Raw genomic sequence first — 15,991 nt, 5'->3', positions numbered from 1 at the left:
ACACTAAAAATGATTGTAATTGACCCCCGCAACCGAAGATAATTTTTCTAGAACGATTTGAAATTTTTGAATTTAATTGTTAATAACTTTTTAACGAAGCCTCCATCAACAAATTGGTATTCTTGATTTTCGTCTTATTTTTGTCTCTAGAATCCCCCATTAAAATTTTTCCCAGGGGTGGCCAAACACCCTGTATAATGAAAAATTGGAAATCTTTATTTATTCTTTTTTTAACCATCTACTGATAAGAATCTCGGCAGGAAATTGGTTAAGGAAATACGGAAACAGTTTAATCTTAAACATAAAATTTTAGTTTACATATATTAATATTTTCAAAATATACAGAACTTTATTTGTTAATCATGCAACATTAGTTATTTATATTTTTATTTTAAATATATATATATATATATAAGTATTTCATGAAAGATGTTCAAATCTTTTAAAATATCAACTGTTATAATCTTAAAATGTATTTGCCAAACTTGGCCAATTAATATCTTTAAAGAAGGGATGTTCTTTTATCTCAGGTATTGTCATCCTTTCGTATGGTTGATATTTTAATATCTGCAGATTTGTAAAACTTAATATCAATTGTTCTATATTTTATATTTTATATTAAATAATGAATTATGTAAATACTTACATTAAGAAGCAAAGATTTTGCATTCTCTGATAACTTGTTAGGAATGTTAATTATGGAATGTGACTGAAATACACACGGGTGCTTTGTCTGAAATTTCTGAAATGCAAAAGTAGTATCTTGTACCTCTGTTGCATCATATTATTATAATAAAATTTATTTTATTTTGACATACATTGCCTGCTAGTAACTCATATAAGATAATGCCAAAGCTCCAAATATCCGTAGCAGAAGTAAGAGGAATCATAGGGGAAAACATACATAATTCAGGAGATGCATATGGATGCTTATATTTCAATAAGTCTACGTCGTGAATAGGTATAACATATGTCAGTTGAACATGTCCATGATCATCAAGTAATATGTTATCCGGTTTTAAATCATAAACTATAACTTCTTGTTGGTGTAATGCTTCTAACGCTAAAAGTATTTCAGCGGCCCAGAGACGAATTACATTTTCTGGTATTGTCCAAAGTTCCTGTTCAACATCCAAATTGTTTTCTGTAGATTCCATTAACTGTGTAGTATCTATATATTGTATCTGTTGATCATTTGACAAGCAATAATCATCTTTCTCAGATTTGTTATAAGATTCTATTAATCTATTTAATTCACAATTATTGGCAAAGTTAGTAGATTTATTATTATTTTTATGTTGTATTGTAAGATGTTTGCTAACAGATTTTAAATTATCTGTTGAAGAGCTTGTTGACTCTTTTTCATCAAAACTAAGATCTTTACAACTATTGCTCAATGATGAATTATCAGTACTACATTGACTTCTTATTTTGTTAATATTGTTTAATGGTAAGTAATTAGAAATTATCACATTCTTTTCAGGTAGTTTTTCGATAACAGTGGTTTTATTTATTCCATCAATTTTTAACGATATTTCATTAGTGGTTACTGATGCTTCATTCCAGTCTTTAGATTGAGACCTACTGTTTTTCAAATTTAATAATGTAGTATTATCTTCATGATTCATCAAATAATCAGATTCGCGTAATCGATTAGCAACTGAATTACTTTCTTTTAAAGTTGCGTTAACCGATTGTAACAATATTTGTGCTTTTTCTAATAATTGTGTAGTAGATACATCCATAAAGTTTTCATACTTTTCTTCTACGGTCACTGGATCTATCTCCATTTGTACTTTAGAATTTGTACTAATAAAGTTTATATTTTCTATCGATGTCATAGTGCCTTCAATTTCATTTTTTGAACCATTTTGTTCTAAAATAATATTATTATCACTGACCAATTTTTCACTATTATTTTCCACAATCATTTTATCACACATTTCATTAGTATTGGAGTTGTAATGCGTTGTTATAAAATTCCATAACTTTCCGCGGCTGTAACATAATTACAAGATTACATTTTAACTCTCCCCCCGGTGAATGCCGGGTCATTTTGATTCGTCACACTCAGCAATTATCGACTCTAGAGTCGGTTTCTTTTATTTTATATGTACATATCTATGTTATTGTTACGAGCACGAGCCCGAGACCCTGGTGGTTTAGGTATGATCAGGAAAAAGATATGAGAACAAACCAGGGGCTTTATACTCTGTAAGCCACGTAGGTTTTTAGGAAGTTTATAAGATCTTGTTCTGTCATAATGTGGTACACCACAAGCAGTAAAGGTGTACCGGTTCGTGAGATACCTCTAGTCTTATTGCCAATAGGGTTCAAAGTTGTAACAAGTGAATATGACAAGTTTAAAATAACTACTTGAATATATTCTATAACGATGCTCAAGTACAATGGTTAATTAACAGAACTAGTACTATTGCTTATGTTGCCACAACGGCGATAGATCTGTCGGCTTTACGCGGCCCGTTCGCGGGAGCTACTACTCGATTAGTCTATTGAACACTCACGATTAAAACCGCTATGGTAGATAGTTGCTCGAAGGGTATTATAGCCCGATTTTGCCTTGAGTGTCAAAATAACGACGTCTCGAGAGTTTTAAGAAAACTGAGCTCCTCGAGTAAGAAAATTCGTCCCTTATATATACGAAATTGAGCCCGTACATTGGTGGGGCATGACCATATAAGGTCATGAAAATTGGGCCGGGTGCCCACATACGGTATGAATTAACCCCATCCGGGGGTAGGGGTTGTGCGCCAGATCGGGCCAACGCCCAAGCCACTGAACGTTTCAGTCCCATACATGAGTAATACGTAACATTATTAAAACAATATTTCAAACAGATGGTAAAATTTACAAGTTTAATATGAAATGTACTTTCAAAATGCACATATTGAAATTTTGATGCTGGATTAAATTAACCCGCATTCACCGGCCGCGGTACAACTGCAGTATCTGACGTTCAAGGGTTAATTGATACATACAAATAACAACAGTATGGTATTTCTAATGCTTACCTTAGATACTGCAAAATTAGGAATGCTGTCGTTTCTGTTTCAATACATGCATGTAATTTTACCATATATGGCACTTGTCCACGTAATATATAATTACTAATATTTTCTTTATTTGTAGATGATTTTTCTATAGCCTGAAATTTAAAAAAACATAACTATTTAAGTTTCTTCGGAAGGACATCAATGCACAGTACTTATAATATGATATGCAAATAATTAAATTAAGATGCAAATAAGATGATCTTTAATGGATAGAATATTTTGAAAATGGTAAATTATTTAATTTTTGAATCACATACTTTCACAATGTTGAGGCAATTTCGACGAACATCCTTCACAAGCATTACTGATTCAATTATTTTTAGTACTTTATAATGTTGGAGTTCTGAGGCAGGTTTACTTAATAACGAGATATTACAATTCAGATATCTATTGTAAAGTTTTTCAGCACGTTTCAAGTACTTTGATATTTTTTCTTGAATTATTTCTGCTCTCATTTTATTTGAATCACATTCAACTCCAGATTGTAGACTGGAGATGCCCATTTTATACTGGGTAAATGCTTCTTCATACTCTGTAAGATCTTCATGTTTAAAGGCTGCACTCATATGTGCAGCAGCAACTAAAATATATTGTGAAGAATCTGACCACAATTGTGGTAAATCTGAACCATCGTGTGTTGTTATCGAAGAATCAAAATCTTCTGTAGCTGTGTTGATTTTTATATTACTATTTGACGTTTGTACAATTATACAATCGGTTTCATTTTTAACATTACAATTTGTGTCTTTATAATTATTGTTCTTACAAATTAATTGATTATCCTCCAAAGTGGATACAATTTTGTCTGAATCACTATCTTTTACAAATAAATTATTAGGTTTACTTTTTGTCATGGTTGACTTCTCAATCTCAGTTTTATAATCTGTGACATTTAACTGTGTAGATTGTAACTCTTTAGGTTTAGATGCCTCTTGAGACTGTTTTGTTTCATCTTTGGGAATAGAGATAGATAATATGGAACAAGAATTTGTTACAGAATTTTGAATACTTTTAGGTTGAAAAATACTTTGTGAAACATCTTCAGTGGGTAGAGTATTTATGTACGTACGTTGGTCATCTTCTGCAGATGTGTCAGAACTAAGAGATTGAGAACATTCATTTAAAGAATAATCTGCATGACTAGTTTCAAAAAACTTTATGAAAGTATCACTAGAATATAAATAAGAATGCCTTCCTATAAATTCTAAAAACTTTAATGCACTTTCCCTCCTTTCTTCAATTACTTCTGTTTCAAATCTGCCAAAGAATTTTGGTTTTGGAAATGATGGAAAGCTTTCTTTAATTTGAGATCGTGAGCACAATACACTTAATTCTGTATGAAGTTTCTTAAAATCATTATAACGCTTCCATACAGATACTTTAGAGATTTCTTCGTGAGAAGATTTTAAAAATACCTAGAAAATATGAATTGTTATAAATTATAATTCAATTACATTTACAACGAACTTGTTACACAATTACTTAAAATTTTTTACATTCAACTTTAGTAAATTAACTTAATATCAAATTTGTTGAAATATGACATGGAAATGCAAACTTGTAATAAAAATTATACAACATTTCTTACTATATGAAAACCCTGTTATTACTTCTAATTATGCTATTAAACAAGAATTAGTAGACATGAAACGTAATCAATTTCAATTTTATTCATATAAATTGTAAACTATTCAAACAAAATATTAACATGCATAAGCAGTTTAATTCATTTTTCAGTTATTTTCGTTCAACGTGACAATTATTTTATTCTAAAGGTTCACGTAAAAAATTTTGACTAAAAAATAACATAAATTTTACTGTATATCATACCACAGATGTGACTTTGTAAATAGTGAAGCCTTTCTTATGTCGTGCCGTTTCAGGAATAATAAAACGCCTCACCCATTTGTCTCTCTTAGGTGCCATCGTTTGCGCAATTAAACCGTGAAACCAGAAGTTCGATAAATTTATCACTTTATCGCTTTAATTTGCGTATTTCTAGCATTGTATTTTCATGTATTTGGCTTTTTTCTTCGTTTGCGAGGCATGTATGTTACAATTGATTAATTGTAAGTTACTGTCACTTGCATACACTTTCATTTATCGATGTAAGGAATATACATATCGTTTGAGGTGCATAACTGTTTACGATACATGTATTTCTACGAATCTGATTGAAACTGGCATTATTGTTTGTATAATTTAAGTCACAGTAAACGAACACTGAAATGTGAATTCTCTGCTTTCAGTTGTTTTCAAAATATAGTCGTTGCAAAGGTAATAGCTAACTGGATTACAACATTACTATTATGATTTCATGTCAACCATGTCTTGTTTCACCATTTACGTATTGCAAGTGAACAATTCAGAAAATCGGTGAATCCATTTCATTCGAACTTCTCTCTTTCCCTCACCAGCAGAATGGTATTGCGCGTGTGACAGTTGTCAGACTTATGAATGATACAATATGTATAGAATTAAATTAATGTTTCTATTCATATACGTAAACAGTGCTATGGTTTGTTCCTTCTGAAGACACTAACCTTTACAACAACTGTTTTAATAGAAACTATGCGTTTCAATCACTTGTCACGTTTGCTAGTGTTTCGATCCACTGTACATCCAACCACATCGAAGTCGACAAACCTACACTAACAATTATACTACATCCCTGATCACGATGACGTGTAACATAGCGAACCAATGGGATTCCAATCATGCTATGATATATAATTTATTGGGATGCATTTATGTTTACGTTGAACAAATAATAATCCATTTATAGTGGTATAACATTTCATTTTGAATGTGCACTAGTGTAAAAAATTGTTACTAAATGAACACGTCTAATAATAAAAGTATCGTGAATCTAGTATATGTGTATACTTTACACACGTAAAACATTCTTTATGTTTATATTAATAAAAAATCAAAATCATAGTAAATATTTTCTATGCATCTTATTCCCACCTACCTCTATCTTTTCCGCTAATTTTTATATATTCTAAAGTTTTATAATCACTTATAACTACTTCAAATTTTTTAACTATTTTTCTACACATTTTTTTATGTAATTAATTAGTTATAAACGATCACTGGTAAGCGATAGGTATTCTAATCATCGTGCTAAAAATTTTGTGGGAACCCGGGTGGAAGCTCCTTCGTCGGGGTTACCAATGTGGGAAAATGTCACCCACGTATCTCTAGGCTCCGGAAAGGGGACTCAGGAGAATGAATAAATGAATGCGCTCAGCGTAACAGTAACAAAGGAACTGTTTATTGAAAAATAACTGGGATGCGTGGACACGTCCGCACGCTACAAGAGCTAAACAAAGGCTGGCTCGCCGTGCTATCATTGCCATGTGGCTTCACGCCGAGCGTAACATGGCTGCTTCCCCCACTCTCACAGCTAGAGTGGGAGGGAAGACTGCAGTCCCCATAATTTCGAAATACTTGGCGCCATCTAATATCGTGGATTCTAACTGCTAAAATCGTGCCAAGATCGCAGAATGTTATAGGAGGTATACGGAGTAAGGTTCCCTCACTTCTGATACTCCTGTTACCCATAGTGTGATTACTCACTAATTACACTTTTCCTGGGTTTAAATTATGAACTTTTAAAATTTATTAACATAGTATAGGCCTTTGGCGGAGTGGTTATAAAAAGTATTCGTGAATATTGCCAAGGGTCTATACTATATTAATAAATTCTAAAAGTTCATAATTTAAACTCAGGAAAAGAGTAATTAGTGAATAATCAAATTATGGGTAACAGGAGTACCAGAAGTGAGGGAACCTGTACTCCGTATACCTCCTATAACATTCTGCGATCCTGGCATGATTTTAGCAGTTTTAGAATCCACGATATTAGATGGCGTTGGATAGTTTTACTCATAATATAACCTACTGCACCATGTTTACTCGTAGTATTATACTGATATGATTTTCAGTATGCGTAAATAAACAAATTTGTCTCGTATGGTCACGCTGCTTTTGGTGTATGCAAATTATTCGAGGATTTGTTGTGTCCTCTTATGTCTTCATTTTTCACACAAAGAATCAATTGTTACAAAAAAACATGGATTATAATGAAATATTATATTGTTTGACAACAGTTAATAAAACTGATAATGGTATAAATATTTTCCTCTGCATCAAATGATTAATATAGCTCTGTAAACATTTTTAACGTTGTTCTATTATTTTGTAGAAGAAATTGAAAATTTTGACAGTAGATTGCAACGTGTTGTGCAAAAAATACTACCCATTCTAACAGAATATGACAAGCAGTTCATATTGGATGATACCAAAGATGAGAATGATTCCTTAGATATTAGGTTCGATATAATAATTTATATGTAATATCTAAATATTTTATTTGCGAGATAATACATATTGTCTGTTAATAAGATATTACAAAAAATGTTTTTCTAAACATTTAAAAATTTAAAAGTTTAGTTAACGATACAAATTATCTTTCATACTTTCAGATATCAATATCTACGTGCAATTGTGTGTATACTGCAGAATATGAAAGTGTCTGAAATTACAAATGATGAATCCATATTCAGTGTTAAGCAATTTCATATTTTAAAAGTTGCCATAGAATTACTAATTGCAGTAGGAATTATACCTGGTCTTTTACCTGGTGTTGGAAATGACATGAGTAGACTATGTCCCAGAGCTCTGCAGATATGCAAAGAAACAGTATCAGATTTGCAGGTGTGTAAGTCTTTGAATTGAATGCAGTTATAAATTATAAGTCAAAATACAAATACATTTGCATTATTTTATTTCAGAAATATAAAAGACTAAAGTTTACAGTAAATTCTCTTATGGGGTTAAATAATGAAATTATGTTTCGTTCTGCAATATTTACTCAATTAGGTCCATTATTAGCTTCACTTTTACAATTATGCCATGCTCCATTAGTGAAACCATGCAAAGAATTCGAATCAATAGAACGAACAGATACAAGTAAAACTGAATTTAAAATGACTACAGATTTGTATGATAAATTAAAAAGAGATCAAGAACTGTTTACTCCTTTACTGCACCAATTGTTAAATAGCTGCCCAATGTCTATGGCTATGAAAGAATTGATGGTAATTCTTGGTATTAAAGGAGCACCAAAATGGCTACAAAAAGAAACTCGGAAATATTTAATTCAGCAAATTATGCAGTCTAATGGAATTGTTTCATTAGTGATTGCTGTTTGCGACGACGTCTTGGATTTTGGAGAGCATTGGAATAAACTGGATACTGTTTCTAGATTAATAGCTACTTCACATGGAAATAATCCTAAAGAATATTATCAAGTTATATGTCTGCAAGTACAGTTTACAAACACTCATTTTTGTTAGTGGTTCATAATGACTTTTTCAAATATTTTGTAACTTTCAAATAAGTAATGCATTTGTTTCAGATACTAGATCTTTTGACATCAAAATCGATAAAGCATTCGTCAACAATAGCGAACTATTGTATCATTGCTCTGCATGAATACAATCCTGAGATTTGTAATAAAAATATTATAGAAGTAATATGTGAGCCATTATTGGCGGAATTAAGAAATAAGCAAGATGTAATAAAGAACGAAAGTGAGGTGGAAAAATGCATTGAAATTTTGATGAAATGTTTCGTGACCGTAGACGTCCAATTTAAACAATTGCCTTGTAAACTCTTAATGAAAATAGCTGTTCCACTATTTTGCTTGTATAATGACGTCAGACAAAGTGCTTGTTCATTGAAGTCTAAAATCAAACAACTTATACTGAAACTTTTACACGAAGAATCATTGAGATCCGGCCTTTTTGCTGAATTGCTTGGACACAGTCTAACCGAAAATTTTGGTCACCATTTGGTATCAAGGTTCGGACCAACAGGCGGAATTGAAATTATAGGAACAGATAAAATTCTTAAATATGAAGAGTTCGCAGACAGTCTGCTTGATTTAACATCTACTACCAATGTATTATCAACTGAACTATTTTCATATTTATTAATATACTTGTCAAATTTTATAAAATCGGACCTTGAAAAGGAAGCTCAAAATTTGCTAGAAACTGAAGATGATATTATGGAAAGAATCGAGAAACACTTGGCGGCCGTAAAATTGTTGTCAAATTTAGCCAGTATACCTGTCATACAAGAGGCACAAATAAAAAATCCAAAGTCAATATTGTCTTTTATAAAATTGTTATATAAACAATATATTAAGAATAGACAGAATTCGTCGGAAGAAGGCGACTGTGAGATATTGTACGTTAGTCTGATGCTGATAAAAATGATTGTAAGTGTAAAAGGAAAACCTGTAAATTGGGCAGCATTTGATGACTTTGTAAAATTTTTAAAGGAGTGTTGCACTCTATCAAACATTCCAAAGCAATTGCTGTTATTAATGCAAGAACTAATTGAGCTCATAGAAATTCAAGGACAATTAAAACAGAAACATTATCAAGATTTATCAGTGGATTGTAAGACGTCAAACATGTTTGATGACGCGCTTAAAGATATTGCAGATCCATTACTTCCTGTACGCGCGCATGGTCTAATAACATTGACCAAAATGATTGAGAATATGGATCCATGCGCTACTGCCAGAAAAGCGATTATCTTGCAATTATTTAAGGTTAGTGAAATAAATAAATTTTCACAATCGATAATAACGCAATTATATACTGCATATTTTGTGCTACAGGAAAATTTAAAACATGAAGACTCATTTATATATTTGGCAGCAATCAATGGATTATGTGCTTTAGCTACGTCGTATCCAGAAGTAGTTATTGAAACTTTAGTAGAAGAATATATTAGTATGGCAGATCGTGTTTCAAGTGGAGAAATAACAGTAGAAACTAGGCTCAAATTGGGAGAAATACTCGTAAAAGTAACGCGAACTTTAGGTATGTAATCATATTTCTCTTTCATTTATTTCTAATAATTTTAATTAATTTGTATTACGATAGGTGAAATGGCATCAGCATATAAGAACATATTAATAAACGGATTCTTGTGTACCACGCGTGATTTCGATCCGTTAATACGCGCTTCTAGTCTTTCCTGTTTAGGTGAATTATGTAAAGTGTTAGGTTTTCGATTGGGGGACATTGTTATCGAGGTATGTTATGCAGAATTTCGAAATGCAGAAATTTGGATTTTATTTAAATAAACATTTTTAGGTGATTTATTGTATCAGCTGTATAATAAAAACAGATAAAGTTTCTGAATGCCGACGAGCTGCTGTTATGGTTGCCACGTTGTTGCTACGTGGTCTCGGAAAAGACACGTTGACTAGTCTTGGCAAAGATTTAGTCGAGTTGTATCGTGGACTTAAATATTTATGGAAGAACGATGAGGACCCGGTGCTGCGTTTGCATGCCCAATTAGCTCTCGAAGAATTGGATGACATCGTGCGAGATTTCCTATTTTCGTCATCGAAACTTGAGAAAAGAATATTTCTGTTAAATGTATCCTAATTGACAATACTTTGTAACATTTGTAACGATTTATTTTCTATAAAGTATATTTATTATTTAATAACTCTTGCTTAACGTATAATTTTGAATCATTTATTTTACGCGCGACATTGCAATTGTTGATCATTAACTAAAAAAAATATTTTATTGGTTTCAACACTGCTTCTCTTTTTTTTTATAAAGACAAAGAAAGGTAAGTAAAAATTTTTTCTATTAAAGAATGGAAATGATAAATCGATGTGCAAGTAATTAATCGCACCAAAACTGCAAAAATATAAGAAAAATAAAAGATACGGACACCTGCGATATAATTTACGCTTCTTTAAGCGAAATTCGAAATTTGATTTATAAAAATATTGTATCCTCCGAAAAAAAGCCAGCCATACGAATGTAATGTCGCTTGAGACACACGTATAGCCTTTGTGGTTGTGGTGTTGAGGTTGGCGACGGTCGTGGCGTCACAGCGCGTAAAATGAACTCTTTAGATGAGGGTTCGGGGAATGTTGTGTATTTGCCATCTCCGGTACCGTCTCTTTCAGAATGACTACTAACGGAAGTCATTAAAAGCGCAGCCTGGAACACAAGTAAATATTAATTGAATGAAATAAAAAACCCAGATTAAAATAAATAAAATTTGATACCCTTTGAGCATCTCTGAACATTGTTATTATTCGACAACCACCAATAGTCCCTGAGGAGCCACCTGGCACCTCTACTTCCTTTCCTCGCATTAACTGAATGAGAAATGAAGTAAATTGTTTAGAATCATTGTTGCCTCCCAGTTTGTGTTGCAGGGAATTAACTTGGGCGACTAAAGCTTCGACTCCTTTTATATCTTGAGTGATTTCCTAGTAAAATGAAATGTTTTAGTTCTAAAATCTTTTTTCGGCTACGGCGTAAATTATGCATTTATAGATATACAATTTAGATATACCTCATATACATGTATCTTCTGTTGTAGAGGTTTTGTAGCATACTGCAACTTATTCAGTATACTGTGTATGACATCAGGCAAATTTGGTAGAGCATCCTGCTTTTGTTGACTTAAGGTGTAAAGTGCTGCGTGGGTTAAAGTTGGTAAAAGAAACTGAGCAATTTGGCCTACGCGTTTCGAACTCAAATAATGCAAGGCTTTTTCTGCCTCCCTCGTGTCGTCGAATAATCTTCTTTGTCGATGCGCTGGGACAGGCTGTGCTGAACTCCAGGTTGTAGACCAAGGATTATTGGGAATTAGCATTCTTTCAGATAAACATCCTGTTTATTGAGTGGTTTTATTAATTCTTTGTTATGTAAGCGCATAAAAGGTTTGCACAATTTTATTATTTTATTATATAATATAAAGCATAAGAGAGTTAGAAAAAGAACCTGCAGGTTGACCCCATTCGTCTGTTTCACCATTTTCGATCCAATCCCTTGGAGAATACCATCGAATAAAGTCTTCCAAAATTGCCCCCGGATTCGCTGCCTATGATTGTAAATATTAGCCTGATTATTATTTGATTAAAAAAAAGAAATCATTTTTGCTACTCTACGACTAAAAGTCGATTCAGTACTATAAACACTTTTGCAATTGGCAGAAAATATATAAACGAAAAAAGATTAAAAGCAAGACGGCATACTTTGATATATGAATATTAATTTATTATATGTCACTGTTGTTACCTTGAAAGATTCCATGTCAGATAACAACGAAGCACTCATTAATCTGGCCCGCATTTCCGAAGCATATTTATCGGTTCCAAGCTGTATCATAACTTGCGCATCCTCCTCGAGTTGATCTTCTGTTTTCAGCACAGGATCTTGCGTTACTGGTAAATAAAGAGTATCGCCGGTTTGCACCAATCTAAACAAAATTGATAATTTCAAATTTATAATATTTGTGTTTGTTAATTTACGAGACCAGTCCATAGGTTCATGTAAGTACATTTATATTTAACATGAATTTGATGTTTGTTTTAATTTAAATGTTACAGTCTTTTACTCTCAATTTTATTTAGTATGAATAATTCGCCTAGTGTGCTACTTTTCTGGCAATTTATGTTTGTATTGGACGTAGTGCGAAATCGACAGAAAATAGACAATACCGACATGAATAAAAGAAAAATAAATTAAACGATTTCTTTTACGTAAAATTTAAAAAAAATTTTACTTAAGCGAAGGATGTTTGGCTAATCTTCCTGAGGGTTTATTCCACAATGGATATTTCGCTTTCTGTTGTGTCCTTGTCGTCGAATCGTCCTCGTTTGTTGGTTCCTCGCTGGTGCACTCGAAAAACTCCTCTTCTTCCGATTCTGTTAAAATCGAAGGAAAATTAGAAACAAAGTTAGACCAACAGTACTTTCAAACGACAATAATGATTAAAATAAGATAAAGAATGTTATTGAGCATTCTGACTACTTGTAATTAGTTTAATTATTAATAGTGGAAGTTTGTGTCTTTTATTTTATATTCCACGTTGAAATATCGAACTCTTGTTTACGTTATTTTGATTTGATCGACGCGTGTATAATATATGTTTTAAATCATTAAAAATCCTTGAAGGAGCAAATCTTCTATACATGCATATCATTTTAGAATATCATGTAACATGGTTTTAATACATCGTGATACGAAGTAACCGTATTATATGAGGATTACCACGTGCAACGATACCTGTCTCAAAATCGTCAGTATCTACACTCTGAGATCTATGCGCCAATTCTTCTCTAGCTTTTTTCTTTTCGATGCAACAATTCATCATCTGAAATTAGACGAATAATAAAGAAGTATTTAACACTTTGAGAAAGTGAAAAAAAAACGAGTTAAATATTTTTCACCGAGCGAGAGAACTTTACCTGAAGCTTTTGGTGTAATATACAAGTTCGCACGGAATCTGGAAAACCTGGAGTGACTCTAGAAAAGAAAAAATAGGTGCAAATTTTGTTCCCCTCGTCTTATTTCATCTGAAAACCCGGTATCTAAACAGATTTGTTCCTCAATTAATTCGACTAACCGATGTTTTATTATCGACTATATTTAAAAATTTATTTTAGCGCTAATACAATAACTCAATATAAAAAAACATGTTTTATCATTATAAATTATTAATTATTTTTCTCTTTTAAATAAATTATAGTATTTAATTTTCTTCTGTATGTCTTCGTTTTCTACGAAAAATGTTACGAGTTATTAACTAACTCAATAGTGATAGTTATTAGTCAACTACCCACGGACGATCATTTCGACATCGATGAGTGACAATTAATTGTTCAATAGACATATTTTGAAATACTAATATTTACACTAGTTAATTATATAGGATGTATGGACAAAAAGTTTTCAAAGAAAAATATTTACATATTCGACTAACTTTTCGATAAATACCACTTTCTTATAATGCATACGCAGTAAACGAGTTTGCAGCATAGTACACGTAGATGCAACGTTTCTTACGATTAATTCAACATTGATTGCTAGAATATCTCAAACACTATTGGTTTCGACGAAACTTTTGCAGCCCTTTTTCTATACAAAAAACTTGTCCTTCAACGAAGAATATTTTTTCATAGCCTAAAAACTATCTATTTTACGTAAAAAAAATCAAACGTCCTTCGTTACAAGATCCTTCGTTCATTGCGAAATTTAAACCGTCGACTAAAGAAATATTTCTCGTACACAATTTCAGATAAACTGTCGTATCTTGATCATTTTCGCATATTTTTAAATAAATAAAATAAAATTAACAGTACAAAGTATGTATTTTACATACAGGAACATTGGCTGAAAAAGGTGTTAAAAATTTTGAGAAAAAAATTCCCAAAGAACATTATTTTTGTTTACTCTTAACCGAGCACGATCCCTTATAAATTCGAACCCGATTTTCGAAAAATCGGGACACTGGTTCGGCGATTCATGGTCGAAGGAACGATCGAGGAGTTGTTTCTGAACCTGTGTTCTATCTACCCTGCCCTACCTCGGCCAGCACCGGTACGAGACGAGATTCTAGAGGGGGTCAAACAGCAGCGAATTCTTCCAGTCTAGTCGAAGTCCGTGATGCCGATGCCACCGAGACTAAGTTAACGGTTCCGTTTCCAGTTCCGAAGGTGTCGCTGTCCGTGGATCACGTTATATATCGATCTTCTCGAAAATTTCTCGTGATTTTTGTTCGTTCTACGGCCAAAGGGTTCACCTTTTTAGCTTTTCATTTCCGGCCGCAGGAACAACAGGTGGCATCGGCTAATTCGACAGCATTCCTGCTGCGCTGCTCGCGTGTAAAACCGTACGAAACGATTTCGGGGAACAAACAGGTCGGTTTTCATGTTTTCCGTGACTTTTACGTGATTTCTTTACGAGGTGGGACCGATTTTTGTAGCTGGAACACGTCATGGGCCAAAATTGGCTGTGATCGAACGTCAACAAATATGCGTAAGTAAATTCCTACACAGATTCTCTTACTTTTTCGTTTTGGGATGCCAACTCGGCCGCCGCGCATCTTAAGTTGCTGAATTTTTTCGTAAATTTCTTATGCCTTTTTCCCGTTTTGCGAACTGGAAACGAACTGGAGGGTGGATAAAATCGGTGAAAATTATTTCCCAATCAGGAAATTACAGACTGCGAAATTGTTACGGACTCAAAGTAAGCGGTTTCGATGTTTTTTTGTCGCCTGAAAAAGTCGGACGTCTCGAAACAGGATCTATCAACGAGTCGTTGATCGAGCATTACAACGTGCAAACGTTTATCGCGTGGAAATAAGTGCTTCGAAAGTGTAACGCCATGCCTTTAATCAGGTTTTCTGTTTAAAGCTAACGATAACTGAACGGTGGTACCGCTTTGGTCGGTCGAAAAATGTTCAAATGTCTTTTTCAAGCCGGCACTACATACGTTGAAGCAAGTTTTTCAACGTGTTTCGAGGGAAAATAGAAATAAAATAACCATTAACTATAAACGGTAACTGTCTATAAACGTGGGTAAACTCTCATAATAGGTAATTATCAAAACAAAAGGTTTGCAGCTTATGTGCACATTTACTGGCCGTGTTAAGCGTAAACGATCAACGCTATTGTCAATATTGCTTTAAGGTTGTACAAACAAAAATGACATGTTTCATTTTACGGTTTCCCGTAGACAGTCCTCTGAACTTCTCCCTTACCACCATGAAAGACTATAGTTATTGTAGCACCTACGCATGCACACCATGGATATCGTCTTCGGCGTATACTGGCCGACCTTGAACCATGTACTACACGAGACTGATATACACAGTGTGCTTCTCGTACACCACTACCCATATGTATGGGGAGATGACTTTATATTTTGATTCGATTGGATATTTTCATTGGAACGACCTCGACTTTTTAAAGCAGGTTTTTCTTTATCTGTATAGTTGTACATTGCGGGACGCGTGTAAGACGCGTCGATGAACTTCTCTAAGTATTCGTTTTACAAATTATGACAAGTTAT

General features: G+C 33.0%; 3 protein-coding genes across 4 annotated transcripts in view; 1 reads left to right on the top strand and 2 right to left on the bottom strand.

Annotated features, from left to right (window-relative positions):
* Positions 1–334: 334 nt before the first annotated feature.
* Positions 335–5,981, bottom strand: LOC143346387 (ribosomal protein S6 kinase-like 1). The gene is made up of 6 exons (XM_076774442.1): positions 4,905–5,981; positions 3,332–4,489; positions 3,033–3,166; positions 819–1,998; positions 647–742; positions 335–567 (listed from the first exon to the last, which is right to left on the bottom strand). The coding sequence occupies exons 1-6, from the start codon at positions 4,998–5,000 to the stop codon at positions 466–468; spliced, it is 2,766 nt and encodes a 921-aa protein (XP_076630557.1). The 5' UTR covers positions 5,001–5,981; the 3' UTR covers positions 335–465.
* A 786-nt stretch (positions 5,982–6,767) lies between these two features.
* Tango6 (transport and golgi organization 6) lies at positions 6,768–10,610 on the top strand. The gene is made up of 8 exons (XM_076775628.1): positions 6,768–7,207; positions 7,285–7,411; positions 7,565–7,796; positions 7,874–8,407; positions 8,500–9,705; positions 9,775–9,979; positions 10,043–10,194; positions 10,256–10,610. The coding sequence occupies exons 1-8, from the start codon at positions 7,075–7,077 to the stop codon at positions 10,550–10,552; spliced, it is 2,886 nt and encodes a 961-aa protein (XP_076631743.1). The 5' UTR covers positions 6,768–7,074; the 3' UTR covers positions 10,553–10,610.
* Rab3gap1 (RAB3 GTPase activating protein subunit 1) overlaps positions 10,412–15,991 on the bottom strand; it is a 27,893-nt gene continuing 22,313 nt past the window's right edge. For both annotated transcript variants that reach the window (XM_076775629.1, XM_076775630.1), the window contains exons 7-14: positions 13,387–13,444; positions 13,205–13,292; positions 12,702–12,843; positions 12,215–12,395; positions 11,918–12,017; positions 11,487–11,806; positions 11,194–11,400; positions 10,412–11,125 (exon numbers count right to left, since the gene is read on the bottom strand). In XM_076775629.1, coding sequence (XP_076631744.1) covers positions 10,898–11,125; positions 11,194–11,400; positions 11,487–11,806; positions 11,918–12,017; positions 12,215–12,395; positions 12,702–12,843; positions 13,205–13,292; positions 13,387–13,444 — 1,324 coding nt within the window. In that variant the 3' untranslated portion in view covers positions 10,412–10,897. The remainder of the gene's footprint in view (positions 11,126–11,193; positions 11,401–11,486; positions 11,807–11,917; positions 12,018–12,214; positions 12,396–12,701; positions 12,844–13,204; positions 13,293–13,386; positions 13,445–15,991) is intronic.

The sequence above is a fragment of the Colletes latitarsis genome, chromosome 10 (genome assembly GCF_051014445.1).
Source record: "Colletes latitarsis isolate SP2378_abdomen chromosome 10, iyColLati1, whole genome shotgun sequence".
NCBI classification, from domain to species: domain Eukaryota; kingdom Metazoa; phylum Arthropoda; class Insecta; order Hymenoptera; family Colletidae; genus Colletes; species Colletes latitarsis.
Note: the sequence above shows the minus strand (reverse complement) of the source record. Positions and strands in the feature narration are given on the sequence as shown.

Bases quoted from the DNA above. Each gene is read 5' to 3' on its own strand.
- LOC143346387 (XM_076774442.1), bottom strand. From the start codon at position 5,000: ATGGCACCTAAGAGAGACAAATGGGTGAGGCGTTTTATTATTCCTGAA. The intron at 4,490-4,904 runs GTATGATATACA...CATATTTTCTAG, and splicing joins TTTACAAAGTCACATCTGTG to GTATTTTTAAAATCTTCTCA. The intron at 743-818 runs GTATGTCAAAAT...TTTGCATTTCAG, and splicing joins ATGAGTTACTAGCAGGCAAT to AAATTTCAGACAAAGCACCC.
- Tango6 (XM_076775628.1), top strand. From the start codon at position 7,075: ATGCAAATTATTCGAGGATTTGTTGTGTCCTCTTATGTCTTCATTTTT. The intron at 9,980-10,042 runs GTATGTAATCAT...GTATTACGATAG, and splicing joins AAAAGTAACGCGAACTTTAG to GTGAAATGGCATCAGCATAT. The intron at 10,195-10,255 runs GTATGTTATGCA...AAACATTTTTAG, and splicing joins TGGGGGACATTGTTATCGAG to GTGATTTATTGTATCAGCTG.